The sequence below is a fragment of the Ischnura elegans genome, chromosome 8, assembly GCF_921293095.1.
Source record: "Ischnura elegans chromosome 8, ioIscEleg1.1, whole genome shotgun sequence".
Classification (NCBI taxonomy): domain Eukaryota; kingdom Metazoa; phylum Arthropoda; class Insecta; order Odonata; family Coenagrionidae; genus Ischnura; species Ischnura elegans.
This window is the reverse complement of record NC_060253.1, coordinates 88,731,877-88,748,988: the sequence shown is the minus strand read 5'-3', so window position 1 is coordinate 88,748,988 and position 17,112 is coordinate 88,731,877. Positions and strand designations below refer to the sequence as shown.

The following is a 17,112-nucleotide window of genomic DNA, read 5'->3' as shown; positions in this document are numbered from 1 at the left end:
CGATTCCTACTAAAAGGAAAAAAATATGTAAACATATGCTCGGTGTTATTAGCAAGACATGTTTTCTTTTAGTAGGAAACGTTTAGTCTTGCACTTTACAACAACTTAAACTGAAAAAATATCAATCGTCTAGCTTGGAAATGATTCCTTTCTGTAGTTAGCGATTCATATACTCTGTGATAAAATGCTAAGCAATATCCTCATTTTACAAGAAGAGCAAAATATTTTAGCATAGCGTGGACTCAATTTTGTCAACAATAGCTAAACATAAGAATGCCTTTGTCGTTCATTCATGTACGTTTTTACGCTTATGTTTCTCGCAAAAAACCGCTTCCGACCCCGTCTTCCTACATCTAATATAAATTACTTAAAGAAATATGAAGCCTGGGATGAAAAAATTTTGACGGAAGTGTAGACACCCCTATTTTCTGCATCTTCAAATACCGGATAGCTAGCTATTCCTTTCACGTTACAGCTTTCTTTGTTAGGGAATTGATTTCAGAGTGACTCGTCTCGGATTCAGAAAAGTGTTTAACGATTTCATGAATCTATGCCATCGTTTACGGGACCATAGAGAGGCAAATTCCCTAAGTAATACATTTGAAAGCCGGAAATTGCCAGGAATATACATCTGGAGAGTAAATAGTACGTTGATGCGCAAAATACCGTAATATATTGATTGAGGAGAAACCATCTTCCCGTCGAGATGGTGGTTGCAAACGGCTCAAATATTTTTCCTAGACTCCAAGCTTCTTGTGCCCATAACACGGGCGTACCCGGCGGGAGGTAGCTTGCCCCCCGTAGAAGCAAAAATCGCAGAAGTCTTTAACGAAAATCAGAACTAGTTTGAAACGAAAGTTTTCAACAAATTTTCTTTCAACCCATGAAAAATGATATTAGATTAAGAGATGTAAGTAAAATATTTTTTTTTTCAAGAAAATAATTTTATAAATTAAGCGCAGTTATAATTTTCTTAAAATGTTTCTTTAAATGTTAAGACTTGAACGACCATGGCTTCCCCCCCCCCTCTTAGTTTCGATCATGGGTACGACCTTGATCCATAATGTTCAGCTTTCCAATTTTTATCCATCTTCTTGGGAATAATAATATCAATAAAATAAAAAAGGGGGTTTGAAATACTTTCCTTCTGAAATGATATTAAAATTAAAATGAGCGACGATAAGACGATAGAATATAGGAATCGGATTTAATTATTTCGACCTCTTCCAGGTTTTAATATACTGAAAGCCATGTGTGCAACTCAATGAACTTTAACCCTGCACTCCAGAATATTTTCAAGCGTGGAGACGAGTTAGAGCGCGAGGACTTCGGCGTAATGACCCCGACGAATTCAGAACTTCTGCTTATATCCTTACCCTAGGGCATTAACTACCTGAACCAGAAGTCCACGACGGGAGAACTTTGCGCTGCCGTTTTGGCATTGCGAGCATACCACTGGTGACACCTGGAGAATCCTTTATAATATGAAGTCGTGAATTCAAAAACGACCCAAGCCCCCGTGACAAGAATTTGAGATGAGCAGTTTCTATGCGTATCTTTATGTTTATTCAAGACATTGCGTCGAAATTTTTCCGTTTAATGACTATTGCATAGTGTAGAATACCTAATTATGAGAAAAGTTTAAGGTAGACACATTCCTAATTTTGTCGTAAAAGTGTTTTGTCTCAAAACTTTGCTGAATGCATTGCTGGTGCATCGGAATTCGCGCCTTCACATGCGAAGAAAGATTGATCTATGTTTTCGAATGATTACATGCGACGTGGAAAAAAGTAAAAAAACTGCAATTTTAACCAGGCAGTACCAACGAGTACTCAGAAGTATGTTAAAATTATCCAGTTTCTCATAGGCTCCTCAAATGCAAAAGAGACGGGTAATATCGGAGAAGGATTATGATTTATAGAACTAAGGCCATTTACGCACAGGGCACGCAGGAACTTATCTCTGACGGTCGAAGAGTGACACGTTGATGGTTGCTATGGATACTAGATTGACTAGTGAGAAGCGGAGCGGAGATTGCGTATGGATATTCTTCTTAAAATGGTATACTTTCGTTATACTCAACTGTAAAATAGTATAGTCTTCAACTAATATATTTCTTTTCCTTTGCGTTCTACCGCCTTGTAGCATCATTTTGATTTTATAATAATCATTTTGTGTACAACAGCAATTAATTTTTTCGTTGCGCGGGTTGAAGTAACAAAAAATAGCAAAAACAAGAAAGCATAAGAAGTAAAGGAGGAAAAGAAATAAAATTGCAAGATAAATCAAATTAAAAAATAATTAAGTCTATAAAAATTAAAAAATGACCAACAGAAAACGACATGAGCGGCGATTCGAATTTGTAGAAGACTGCAGTATACTTCCACTATGACTGTCATCCACTCTTACTGACAAATGAGTGAAAACTGATGCCTTGAGATATACGTGCATGGATTTTAATTTCATGTACTGCGTATGGTTGAATTATATCTAACAATATATTTTGTGATATGATCTTAAATTGGCATAATTACTTGTTGCTTATAATGTGAAACAGAGGCATGACTGAGATGAAAGGAATGTAACATACTTACCACCATTCCTATAGCAAATATATTATTTCAGATGTTATTTTTGGCTTGAGGAATAATATTAAATAGAGATAATTTATCCGAAGAGCTATGTAAAACATTCCGCGATACGGCTAGATTTCCCTAAAAAACTTTTGCATATAATTTTTTATCACTGAAATGCTACAGAGTAGTTTTTATAACAAAAGTTTAAGCTACCATAACAATAAATTTTTAAAGGAAATTTTTAAAAACTAACTTCACTCATTTTGATCGGTTCTTAGCAACCTTAATTTGTGCTGAAATCGGTCAACGAGATGATTTGTTCCGAGTTATAGATTCATTAAAAAGCCTCGTTGTAGACTAAAAAATTATTGGAGATAGAGATCATATAGGCTGATTCAAGAGCTTTTTTTAAAAAATGCTTTATCTGCAGGCAGTACGCTTCGCGCGCATTTTAGTAAAATGGTGGCAGGAGATGAAGTAATTTTATTTAAATCACAGCAAAAATATAATTCATAAAAGTAGGAAATGGATGGTAAATAAAAAATATTTCGGCTAAAAGAGACTCTTTTACAGTCAACTCATCAATTGTAAATTTAAGAAAAATTATTGTAGCCTCTCCCTAGAAAAGTTAATTGCCTAATTTGAACTCCGATTATCCGAACGGAATTTTATCGCAGCAAAGCGCGGGGAGGTGACTGATTTCCTATGACAATGCCAATTGGATGGAGAGGTTAAAAACCGAAGGCCGTACAGTGTACAAGCTCATTTCCCAGAAAAGATTAGGAATTATTTGCTCTATCGCAGAACGCAGAACAGAAAACTAGCCAGGAAATATGGGAGGAAAGAATAAAATTTCATTTCTCGTTTTACTGTAGCACATTATTTTGAAACTCTCCCTTGATTGGCAATAAATAATTGATAAATGACTCATCTGAGGCGTCGGATTATTGAAGGCAACTTGCTCTGTGCATCCAATCGATTAGCATCATTTCGTTGGGGAGTTTCCGCTTAAGCCTTTAGTTGATGAACTATGGCAGGAGCGGTCTGGCCAGGTCTACTGGTCGGCGGTCGCCGAAGGCCCCGAGCTTTGGGGGCCCCCCACTACGCTCGCGTCTATCGTGAATTTGATATTAAAGGTATGATATAAAACTCAGATCATTTGAACCAAAGTTTTTTTTTTGTAATTATAAAATCTAAGTTTTAATTAGTTACTTTCTTTACAACATGCTCAGCGTAGAGATAATATGCAAAAAAATAAAAGAATGGTGCCCGAAGATTTCATAAAGAGAATAAAGCGTCAATAAGAGTGCTAGAGTGTCAATAAGAAAGTCAATAAGGATCATAAAGAGAACCTGATGCTTTTTTGAAAGGGTTATTCGGAAAGGTTATTTTAGAGGTCTTTTTACTAAATAGATTAATTTAATAGACGATAGAAACATAATGCAATACTAAATTTTATAAGCTGTGAAATTCAAACTTTTCATTGCATATTTTCTTACGAAATTTATATTTTTTATTGACAATTATCTACTTTTTAAGAGCCAGAGTAACGTCAAAATCCATTTCCGCGCATGCAATTTCCTAAAATTTTCCGGTGGTCGACCCTCTAATCCCCCTGTAAGGAGGGCCCCCAATAATCCCAGATCACCCCTGACTATGAGTGAGATGGCATTAATGCTAAATCGAGTAAATATAAAAGTAGGAATTACGTGATTCGTACATTACACACCTTTCTTAGGAGATGGGCATTTCCATGAAAATGTAAACTTTTTCTCTCAAATTAAAATTTAGGCAGGAAATATTTTATATCGATAAATCAACGGCTAAGTTATTGCATTTTGTGAAATCACTATTTAAAACGTTATTCAGAGCCTTGTTAAAAGTTTTCAAATTACACTTCGATTTACAAAGTTTGGAAGATGTTATAAATCAACGCGATTAGGAGGTTGACCTAGAAGTAATTCCGCTACATGTTAATTTTTGGCATATTTTGAAGGTATTTCGATAATTAATGTTGTTTCTGTGTATGAAAATCACCTTCATAAATGTTTTATAATCATGCACAGAAGTTTTGCAATTTCTTTTTTTAATTTTAAAATTTTATCGAAATATCCTCATACATAGTTTTCTCTAAAAGTAATTCCGTCACAAATGGAATTGCCCAGATATTATCGCTGCTGAATGAGTTGAGCATAAAGTATAGTGGAATTATCTAAAAAGGAAGTATACAGCTAGATAAAAATAGGATTTGGAAAGGAAATAGTGTAGATTTTACTGTGTGAACATGAAATCTCCGTTTGACAAAATTATTACGACTCTCGGATAAGTAGAATCTCCGATTTATCATGAACAGTATCCAATAAAAAATGATAAAAAATTCAAAAAGAGAGTTTTTCTTCTGTACATGCATCACGCGAAATACAGCTTTGTAAAGAAGTTTTTGCATCAAAAATCCATTTTGTTGGCTAAAAAAAATCAACGTTAAAAATAGCTGATTCACTTTTGATGATTTTCTCCGAGAATAAGTCATTGCATTATATTCTTCCAGCTAGTAGAGTTGATCTTTACAGTAATTGATTCAATTGGACCACACTGACCGCGAATTGATGACCGAGTCCCCAGGATCAATGGAGAACTACGGAGAGTTTAAGACGCATTCATTAAATTTTGAGTGATCACACCTGCATCAAACTCATCGATTTTGATGATTTTTCGAACAGAAGTAGCGTTTTTTTCACTTTCTCCAAATATTTGACTGTAAGTTTTTCATTGATCCAAAATGAATTTTGTGCAGCATTTCCATCGTTTTATGAAATGTATTGCGTATTTTTTTACATTTCCCTAACTCCCCTCAATCTAGTTTAAACTCGTTTTTCAAAGTCAAAACATTCTTCAAAAGCTACCAACTCAACAGGTGCTACTCTATGCTAAGGAATTACAATTATACACCACAGGATACCTATGTAATAAAAACATTTTTTTAAATCACTCTTACTAGTCTACCGCCGAGTGTTACCATCCGGTAATGCACAATCTCTCGGTGGCGTAAGAGCTATCGTTTTGGGCTGTCAACAAATGATCATCCATAAGCATAGAATGTTCATATAATCATGCTTTATATTTTATACCCCGTCAACTCTTTACGTGAGTTGCTCCATGTTACATTTGGATCAAAACATGACGCGAAGACTTCAATATTCGGAATCGTAAATTTAATACAGTCCAGTGGATAACACGCACTCATGCCTTGGAGGCCATATCCTGTCACGTAGCACGTCCAGGGGTATTGCCCTAAAGGATTCACCCGGGATTTGAAGGGAGGACCCTTAGGTCAGCACCCAAGCGCTCAACTTGGATACCACGCTCCCACCCATTAATCCCCAGCGTTGCGTTAACGCAACATTATTGAATCCTAATTCTCAGAAAAAGTTTCTACTTCAGAATAATTTTTGCTTCGATTTACTGACTCTTTTTAAGTATCTCTAGTTCTAATTTTGTCACATCCGCCAACATTTTCATTCATATATTTGTATTCTTATGACTGATGGCGTTTGGTATAAAAATCGATGCGCACATACGAGACACCCTGGGAAAAATGACATACCCCAGCATGTCCGTGAAGGCAGAACGGGGCATTTCCTCCAAAGGAATACTGATAACTCCCGGCGAAGATGTCGAGTGCACAAATCAATATAAAAATGAAAGATGTAACTTAAGTTTTAAAAATTACTTTTTTTTGTATTTATTTTTCGGAGTTTTCCCAGCGTTGCGTATACGCAGCATTTTGAAAATCGATATGATATGATGAAAATATTTTTTTTCCAGAAATTCATCTTAATTAGGCCAAAATAAACCGGAAAATGCGAAAAAACCGAAGTTAAAAGCCCTGAATACAGTCTGGGGAATAATGGGTTAAAGCAGCTTAAGGGTCACTACGTTCATGGGAAATTTATACGAAGATGTAAGGTTACAATTTATAATAACTTTCATTTGGAGTATGCTTCTCTACGAAATAAGGCATGGACAATGACAACAGCGGAAAAAGTAAGAGTAGAAGCCTTCGAAATGTGGTGCTACAGTAGAATGATGAGGATCAAATGGATCAACCGAGTGAGTAATGAGAAACTCCAAAGAAGAGTAGGAGAGAACAGAAGCCGAATGAAAGCATTGACTAGAAGATGGGACAACCTTACTGGCCATATCTTGAGACACGGTGGCCCGATGAAGACAATCGTCGAGGAACAAATGGATGGGAAGGAAGGAAATGGAAGACCTCGAATGAAATATACTGAACAGGCAAAGAAAGATGCGAAAGAGAAGAAATATACAGGAGAGCTGCGTCAAATCAATCTTTGTATTGTTGACCAGTGATGATGAACGTGAATAAACTTTTTGGTGATTTCTGCGTATATTTTTAAGTATTGATTAACGTTTCTCCCACCTTTCTCGAGATCATAAGATCGTATGAAAAGGAGAAACGCTACTTCGTGCTTAAAAAAAATACCCCAAGGTTAAGGAGGTTGGCCCGAGAAACGACCTATATGCCATTTTTATGAAAATTTCAAAACGCTCTCCTGTAGGAATCTTAGGATTGTTGTCCAGTTAAGACGAAGGGTCACTAAGAAGGATCATCTTCAAGGCGGGAGAAAAAAAATGCGGGTTGAAAAATTAATGTATAAAAAAAGGAGTGTGTGTGTTGTATGCATTTGTTTGCCTTTGCGGTGTGGCACGCTTGCTCTCCCCTCCCTATCCTCCCTCCCCTCAAATCCCCGCGAATCTCCGCCAATCCGCTGCGGCAACCCCTTACCCCTCCGAGCGTAACCTCCCGCGCGCGTCCCCACCATCCATCCGATGCTCCATTGTTTTTATTGCCCGCCTCAGAGGTCCCGCGCATCACTCCGCTCGGCTGGCTCGTCGCAGAACCGTTGGGGTTGTCGTGTTTGCGCGGATTAAGCAGCAGCCAAGTCCCAACACTTCCTTCACGCGACGCGGGAAAAAAACTGTTTCGCCGTCATTTCGCGCGTGCGGACGGATTCTCTCACTTGCATCTGCTTCAAGGGTTTGATAAGGATAGCTTACGGAAACGAGCACACATCATTGTTGGTCGGGTTGACGGTCACAGCCGCAGATCACAGAAGGCTGCACTGCTGATAGCGTTGGAGCGCGGTCACCGAAACAGTATACCAACTACCTTCCTGCCCGCGGTGCGTGTTTTTTTTTTAATTTTCGGCATCCCCCTCACCTCGCGGGAGCCAATCAGAGTGTGTGTGAGAGAGAGAGAGGAGAGAAGGAGAGGTGGAAGATATAGGAAGGAAGAAGTAAAAAGGAGGAGAGAGTCTTCTCTGGACCTGCGCGGAACATCCAAGAGGATATATTTTTTTCCCCCCAAACCAACCAACTTGTCCAGCGAGACCAACACAGCACCCTTCTTCGCTCTTCGGGTGCGTTCGGAGAGGAACGCCAGAAGGAAGGAGTTTAAGGGCACCACCGCGATAGACCAGATCCCTTAGGGAAGGCTCAACGATGAACTTCCAGAGGATGAACGCGCAGAAGCCGAGTGCACCACCGGCTCCAGTCGGCACGAAGATTCCCGGTGTCGAGCTCATATACATGACGGGGTCGCCCCCTTGCCGGGCCGTGCTCATGTGCCTCAGGGACCTGAAGATAGACGTGGATATGAAGAAGATAGACATGTTCCAAAAGGCGGAGCACAAGCAGCCGTGGTTCGTGAAGGTGAGTCTCCGGAGGGAGAGGGTGCCTTGATTCCAGCGCCCCCCTGTGTCAACCCCCGCCTCCCCCCGTCTCCATAGCAGCGGTCGAGGTGAACAAAAGGGTGTAATGGATACCGGTGGAGGAGAAGTGGTTCCCTATTCCCTTGTTTGCCGCCACAGTCTACTTTCTTCCCCATAACACGTGTTATTCTCATCTCTTCAGTGCCTTGCAATAATCCCATCCATTCTTAGAGAACTGAGGGGAACACATTGCTCCCGCTAGACAGGTCCCATTATGCCCTGATTTCTTTACGCAGCCATTACTTGTACACCACGTACAATATTGGGACTTATCAATCCCATTTACAATAGCAATTATTGCGAATTTTTTATTCAGCTTTTTTTTAAAAAAAGAAAGACTTTTATATTTAGGGGTAAAGTCAACGTTTCGGCGAAATTATTTGCCATCTTCAGAGGAAACAATTAAAACAAAAACCACGAGAATATAATCGGGTCAGACCATAATTTCAAGGTTTAGTCCAAATGATGAAATATGCAGCTTTTCCACTTGTAGTTGAACACATCATCTCTTTTATACCTTGTATATGTTGCATTATTTGCTCAAACTTTAACTCTTACTTGAAAATTTGAGTGTAGGTGTATAGTACACCCTTATGAAAAATTTCTGATATCTCAAGTGTGAAAATCTTACCTGAGTACCAACACTGGGGTGAAATAGTCATATTTAAGATACAGGTTGTATTGAAAAGCAACTCTTCTTTACAAGTTAAAATTTCAAGGTGTAGTTTTGAGTTTCAAAGAAGCAATAGCTCATGAAAATCATAAAAAATACGAAAGAGTATAATGCGTCGTCTAAGGATTTTCAATGAGAAAACAAAGTAGTAACTGCTATTATAGTGAAAATAACGAAATATTTCTACCACTCGGGATAGATTATCCCTGATGACGATGCCTCAGGCGAGTATCAAAACGTTAGCCATGGAAAACCTGACCCGGTGGAGAACCCGAATGGTTTCTAATTGTTCACCAGGAAAGAATACGATCTCATCTCATAAAAAATCTTGGGTTTTCCACCTTTATAATTCTCATTTCGGAAATTTCATTGATAACAGCAATTTCATTAAGGCTCTCATTGCAAGGCTCGTTCGATGTGCAGAAAACGCGAAGGCGTGAGATGTACTGTGGTGATAAGAAGATAAATCTGTGTTTGCTGCCACTCCCTGCTCCACTCTCCGAGTTACCAGAGAAAATCAATTGGCCAACGACAGTTCTTGTAAACAATTCATTGACTGTAAATAGTCATAATAACTAGTAAGTCATAGATAATCGGTTCGTCATCGACAATAACTTCATCATCGGAAGTCTATGCATCTCGAAAATTGTATAACTATCACATATCATTAAACCACCGTTCATGGAAATGGAGTGGCCGGTGCCTACGTCAGAGTAAATGTGTACAAGATCGCAATATGTGGCTGGGCAATAGACAAAAGCCAAGGCCAACACGGGTAACCGCAACTTCTGAATTACTGTTAGAAAATGATTTAACTAAAATCCTGATCGCAGGAATAGAAGGATCAACAACTTTGCTATTTCCACATAGTAATTTATTGACACCGACCATGGTTTCGTTATGTTACTTGATAGTGCTACTCTGAAACGAAACCATGGGCGGTGTCAATAAATTACTATGTGGAAATAGCAAAGTTGTTGATCCTTCTATTCCTGCGATTATGGATTTCCACCAAGTTACGCCCGCTACGATTAATTATAAAATCCTGATATTTCTCCTTCCTAGTGAGTGCTAGTGTCAATTGAATGGGAATAATATTTCAAATTTAAATCAACATCAGGTCGTCGGAGCCAGCCAATAAGACCCAAAAGGCACATCACGCGATCTCGTATTCTGTCATTTCAATCCTGGTGGCAGAAGCCAATAATCAATCGTTTATATTTACTCAGAGTCACACACGCGTCCATCCTCTTCGACACTCAGAGCTATTCCAGTTCGAGCTGCAGTTACCGTACAGCATTACGAGTGGTGGTGAATTTATTTTTCCCCTGTAATTCCTTATTGATGGCATCGGTCCTAATCTCGGATCGTATTAAATTGCGTTCCTGCTTAAGTTAGGGATGGATAAATTTGCTTATCCAATGAATTTAATACCCCAAATATTATCGAAATCTGCGACAATTTTATATGATATCTCGTTTGCTAAATTTGCAGTTTCCATGCCTCCGAAATGGATTGCCAAATAACTCACACACGATATTTGACACATCTGTACCACTTCCGACATTTTTAAGGCTACAACGATAGGCGTGTCTACATCTAGCACCTATGCAAGATCTCCAGTAGCCTTTCAAACAAATACGATCAAGTATAAAATTAATATTTTAACCCTAAAATTCAAGATAAGAAATTGACTAAATCTATAACTTCTAAATCGCGAATAGTGAACTCTTGCGCTCTCAATACGTTTGGGATACAGCGCAAAAAGACTTAATCTGTGAAAAAAGGAAAGCTGCGCGCTAAAGACTCGGGAGGCTTCGCACAAGGCTTAAATTGCTTGTGCAATTGAGTATTGATATCTTTCAGAGCAATACGGAAGACACCATATTACAATCTCACTATTCTCCGGGTTCGACAGAAACGATGAATTTAGGGAGATATTTTGCCGAACGGATAGGTATGGAAATTTTTTCGTTTTTCCCCCGAGCAATAAGGGACTAAAATAAATTCTAGGCGAGCTAAGTATGCACATTTCTTTTCCATTTGTCAACGGCTGGTGTCCTAACAACCCCTCCACAACCTATTGAGGTGGCTTGCGGGATAGTATGTAGGTGAATAGTCAATGCTTTCATTCTGAATCTACGCGACACTTTATAATCATTCATATAAAGAATTTAACGTATAGGGATTAGCTCATAAGCACTCTTGGAACTCAAACGAAAAATTCCATACACCCCCTATGGTAAAAGATACATTGAGTTGTATGTTACACAGAAGCTTAATTAACTGACCCAAGTTTCGACATGTACACGATGTCATTTTCAAAGGTCATCTATACCTAGCACCTACGCGATATCTCCTTAGGGCGAAAAAGTAGCCCTCAAAACAAATACAATCAAGTATAGAATATAATAGAATATTTTTATTGTGCTCTAGGTAAAACCTATGAGAGCAAAAAATAGAAAATACAGAAAATGTTCTACTCTTAATAAAAGGCATTTTGACAAAAATAACGCATTATGGATATTGATGCTAGGCTAACCAGTAGTAGATATTTATACAAAAAATGTAAAATATTCAATACTTATAACACAAAAATATAAGTTTTGATTTAGACACTAATGAACACACACATACATATACACATTTATGTAATGAGTTTTGATAACATCACAACTTTAAGATGATAACTCTAATGAGTTTAGGAGACTGAATTAAGCCCCAGACTTCAAATCGGAGTAAAGCCTTCTTTTAAACGACTGAAGTGATTGTGACGTCTTTATATTTGGCGGAAGAGAGTTCCAGAATCTAGACGCAGTTGGATGAAAAGATTTGAAATTTATAAATAGTATAAAATAGCTTTAAATACCTTTAAATATGACATAGTGTACTTGTCGAAACCTGGGTCGGTCAATTAAACTTTTGTAGAACATACAACTCATTGTATCTTTTATTATGTTTCCTGTCGCCAAGTTCCACCAAATATCGCCATCGAGCCTTCAGTTGAACCCCTATGGCAGGGGCGGATCCAGGATTCCTTTCTTGGGGGGGGGGGGGGGCACAAGCAAGGCCGTATCCAGGATGTTGTTCGGGGGGGGGGGGGGGGGGGCACAAGGATACCTCGTAATACAAAACGAACGCAATGATAATGAGACCGTATTAATAATCTTGCATATCCTCGAATCGCCTATGCCCTATGGTCAAAACCTACGTCTGAGTCGATATCGTAACTTATCGAGGGGTTTCAGCCGAACATTTTGGCAACTGCCCACCGAAAGCGCATTAGTGCACATTAGTGCCTTGGGCGTTGAACTGTGGCATCCATTCACGGACAAGAAGACGAGTAAGTTTCTTCCGCTGTCCATTCACCGGATAGCCTGTGTCTCTCCATATACGCCACTTGAACTTCTTTTTTTTTCTCTCCTTCTCCTGCTCGCCACAGATTTAATGGCGAAGCGAGTCTCTCAGTGTGAACGGAAGCTTATTTAAAGAACGCAGCTGCTTCGTGTCGATGAAACCACCCGGGACGCCTTAAAAATGATACATCCCGTTCAAGGATACATGACAGGTTTCCTCCTGTGAATCTGCCGTGGGGAAAAATGGTGCTTGATCCACGTTTTTCCCTCAAAATAAATTCAGCAGTATCAGTACGGATGTAGTATGGTATTTTCTTTAAATAGTATTTTTTTCTTTTTTCATAGTTTTTATATAAAATATATGGCTTATCAACACATTTAATGTAGTATTGAAGATTTATTGGGTTTTTCATCGGGTAAGGTCTTACATATCTCCTTACAACGTTTCGAAAAGCAACTCTCTCATCGTCTTTAGGGATGCAAGAATACAATGATTTTGGATATGAAGGACCTTACCCGGTGCAAAACCCGAGAAATCCTCCCCGATATTGTCCGCCGGGACACAATCAGACATTATCTACATGTAACATAGTATTTTCTCTAGGCAATCTAGGTTTTTATATCAGTTTCCAGGGGCGGATCCAGGATTTCTTTCTGGGAGGGGCACAAGCAAGGCCATATCCAAGATTTTGTTCAGGGGGGGGCACAAGGATATCTCGCAATACAAAACGATCGCAATAATAATGGGACCGAATTATAAACCTTGCATATTTTTGAGGGTCTGGGGGGGGGCACGTGCCCCCGTGCCCCTCCCCTGGATCCGCCTATGTCAGTTTCGCATCAAGTCTTAGAATTAAAAGAAATATAATTTTAATGACCAGATGACGTTAGCATAATAATGTTTATAAAAATCCATTGCGATCATAATTAAATGAAACAAGCACCGTCAGTTGGTTTCACTCCCGTAAGCACAAGCTACCTCTCTGTGCTATTCCCGCGCGCGAGTTACCGACATGGCTGAGGCCAAAAGCAAAATGTTCGCACCAGGATCACACAGAATAACTAGATTTTTTCGAATTCCAATTACGAATGGTACTTGTATTCGAAAGACGACGAAATATTTTTCAATAGGTCGTAAAAAGAAGCATCTAACCTACTTCTATATTGTTCCCTTGAGCTTGCGATGGTGTGGCTATTCATGGTTTGATCGATTGTTGTGATTCCATGCGTTTGAATGGTTGTGTTTGAATGCTGTAATTTTTGTTATTTCCTATTTATATAAATCCTTTGCCCATAAAATATTTATATTTAATTGTTTTTAATGCGAACTACTGAACTCCAGCCGTGTCGTAGCAAGAGAGGTTACCCCTAAACCAGAATTTGTACCTTATGGGGCGCTTATTCTCATCCAATATTTACATTTATAAAAATTCATTCATAATTTGGGTGAAATAAACCATGTTCATAATTATTATTATCAAAGCAACAACAAGTAACCACGACAACAGGACAGTCATTATTAGTCCTATTGATTGAAAGTTGTCGCTAGTACATGCATTAAGATATATTATCAGAGTTACTCAGGACTTAACGGAACAAGAAGTTATATACGCAGTGATGATCTTGGGTGTAAATAATTCAGCTCACCAAGTAGATAACTAGCCATAAAAATAATATCTGACTTAGGTAAGGCACGATCCCTGATATCCCGTCTCTCGCGTCGTCCAGATATACAGTAACGCCACCAAGCCAAGTGATGTAATGCTGCAAGGGTTGGCAACGAAAATATAGATTATGAGTGAGCCTGGATTACCTAGTTTTGACTGCTCAGAAGGAATTAATTTAACTAATCCTCGATAGATGGTGTTATTTACAGCGCCTTATTTTGTATTTGATCGCAGAACTTACCAGCCCAAATTCACTTTCAACACAGGAATGGTATAGTAATTTATTATTCTAAAATTATCCTGAGTTAATTATTAATTTTTATTATACAACAGACATTATGTAAGAGTTAATGAAAGTATTTTTGTCATGATGAAACTACAGGAAACATTTACTCTAAAAATTATTATGTAAGGGCGACTAATTTATCAATCAATTGCTGAAACACGTAAAATCAAGACAAATCAAAGGTGAAAGTTCGAAACTTGAAGGCAAGTGTACCTCTTAGGAGTTCCATGTGCCACTATCAAAAGTGGATATATTAGCGAAAAAACGTAGAGGGCTTGCGACTAGGTGATCTATTCTAGGTGACGTATTGGCACCGACATATCTATCATTGTCTCGGTCAATTATCACGACTAGCTTCTAAATCTCACACGCAGCGAGAGCACGCTCACATTTCAATTAACGCCTCAGACTTCTATAGCGTTTTCAAAAATTTGCGACAAATTAGTCCTGATGTCTAAGGAAAATTATGTAGGCATCACTTATTTAGGCGCGAACTTGTCAACGGTAAATATCTTAAATCATTTAAGACATATCAAGTCCTAAGAGCAAGGACGAATACTTAACCACAGTTCTAATCGAAGTCACAGCTGCACCTTCTGGTCCAAACTTGGCTGTTTAGTTGTTTCCTGATATTAAACTCGCTTGGCATCAAGAAGTATTGATTCAGGATTTAAATAAGTATATTTTAGAGTTTCAGAATTCAAGGGTGCACGATGAGATGGAAGTGAATACTATTCCAAGAACTCATTTCATAATTCGTCCGAAAAATTAATTTCACGCATCAGTTTTATACAGGTACCAAAACCCGCTGCGTTGAGGTCGGAGAGATTCACATGAATTGACATCAGCTAGAATTCCCTAGGATTATCAGCATAGATTTAGAATATAACTGCCAGGGGATATCGGGAACATGGATGGCACTGTGGTTTGCGCAGTGGACCGGAAAGTCAGTTCTACATTAATGCTGTTTATAAGGAAAAAACTTGAAATGGAGTGCTAATTGAGTTGACTAATCAAAATATTGCTTTTAAAAACTTAATAGTTCATTGATTACCGGTCTGAACTACCTGAAAACTGACTAAACGATGGAATACTCTGATTTTGGCCAACTTCGTGTGGCCCTTCCGGATAAAAAATTTTCTCAACTCTTGAGTAATTTCGTTCTTTTCCATATCTCTTTTCAGATGAATCCACAACACTGCGTGCCAACTCTCAACGACAACGGTTTCATTCTCTGGGAGAGGTAAGTGAAAAAAAAAATTTCGCAATATTCTCACCATTCCGCATGTACCGCATTGAAGCTTTACCCCGTTTTCTACTAGACGGCGCCTCGGTATTTAGGAGGCATGTTTACGACTGCGATATTCAAAACAGATAATTTTCGTAAACGATCTTTAAATTTTTTGATATGTCATATGACATCCATCGAGGTTAAAAATTAGAATTGAGTACAAAAAATGTGGATGATTCAATATTTATTTTTGAATGTTATCACTACATCCAGCTACTTGAGACGAACGTCGTTAGTGTTTCACTATTGTATTTTCACTGCCTTTGCTGAAGTATTTGGTTTACAGCTAATAACATAGTCCGTATTTTCATTATGGTATGACAAAAACAATATATCTATTGTATGTTTAAAAGACGTACCTACTCAAGCATAGATTAAGTTCTCATTTGTCATGGTAAGACAAGTACTGCCATGCAAACTTGTACAAAATGCGGATTTTCAAATGCTATTCAATCCAATTCAAAGTTCCTGAAAATAAAGCACGGCAATCTCTTTTTTCGGATAACAGCGGATGAAATTCAATATTTTCGTTGAATGAGAACCAAACGTTGATAATGATCAACTCTATAACCCTCCTCCTCTATATTCCACGGACCCTTCTTTTAATGCTAAAGCGTGATGTGAAAAGTATTATCTGCACCATTGAGAATAGACTGTTAGGAGACTAGATTTTTCATTATTCCCTTCCAAAATCAGCTTCCTTAATATATTTATTAATTAGCTACCAGTATTACAATTTTGGATGCCTCAGAGTAGTAAAAATTTCAGCATAATTATGAAAAAAATGAAGAATACTATAATTTCCATTATAATATCGAAATAGGTACCCTATCCAGCGGAATACTCCAACCCCTTCAAGGCGCGTGTAATTTTGAATTAGCGAGAAAATTGGAAGGCAATTTTAAACCTAAGATCGTTCCATCGTGTCCTAAAGAATGGCAAGCCTTGCTCCCAATCAATTCCTGATGTCCCACCTGAGGATTGATCGACAGTGTCCTCTAGCCTCCATTCTTACCAGATTTGAAAAAAAACGTAAGGAAGATTCTTAGATTTTTCATGCATTTTTAAGTTTTATTAGTTTAGCAAATACTTCGCAATTGTTTCTTATTAAATTATCGTTTAAAGTTATTTTTACTTATTACGTAATCAATTATTGTTCTATCCTTACACCATCCAAAAATGTTAGATTTTAGCTGTTTTGCGTAAAAAATCTTCTCATTGCGTATGTGCCATGGGGTTTCTGAGAACACGCGAGCAATAATTTTGAGTTGGGGAGCGTATTTTAGGCCAATAATTAAACTGCGTTTGAACCCCTCCGCGTTAATCAAAATTTAATTGGACTCAGTTGAGCTGGCTTGGAGCAAGCGTTTCATTTATAGCATGGGTACGCATTTTCCTCAGATTGACGATGTGTAACTCGAATACAGCCGCGAATATGGGGATCTAAATTCCAACCGTTCGTTTTCCATAG

General features: G+C 38.2%; 1 protein-coding gene across 1 annotated transcript in view; it reads left to right on the top strand.

The window, feature by feature from the left end:
* The first annotated feature begins 7,455 nt into the window (after positions 1 to 7,455).
* The window catches only part of LOC124164049 (glutathione S-transferase 1-like), a 136,892-nt gene continuing 127,235 nt past the window's right edge, over positions 7,456 to 17,112 (top strand). Inside the window, exons 1-2 of the mRNA XM_046541219.1 lie at positions 7,456 to 8,309; positions 15,535 to 15,593. Coding sequence (XP_046397175.1) covers positions 8,100 to 8,309; positions 15,535 to 15,593 — 269 coding nt within the window. The 5' untranslated portion in view covers positions 7,456 to 8,099. The remainder of the gene's footprint in view (positions 8,310 to 15,534; positions 15,594 to 17,112) is intronic.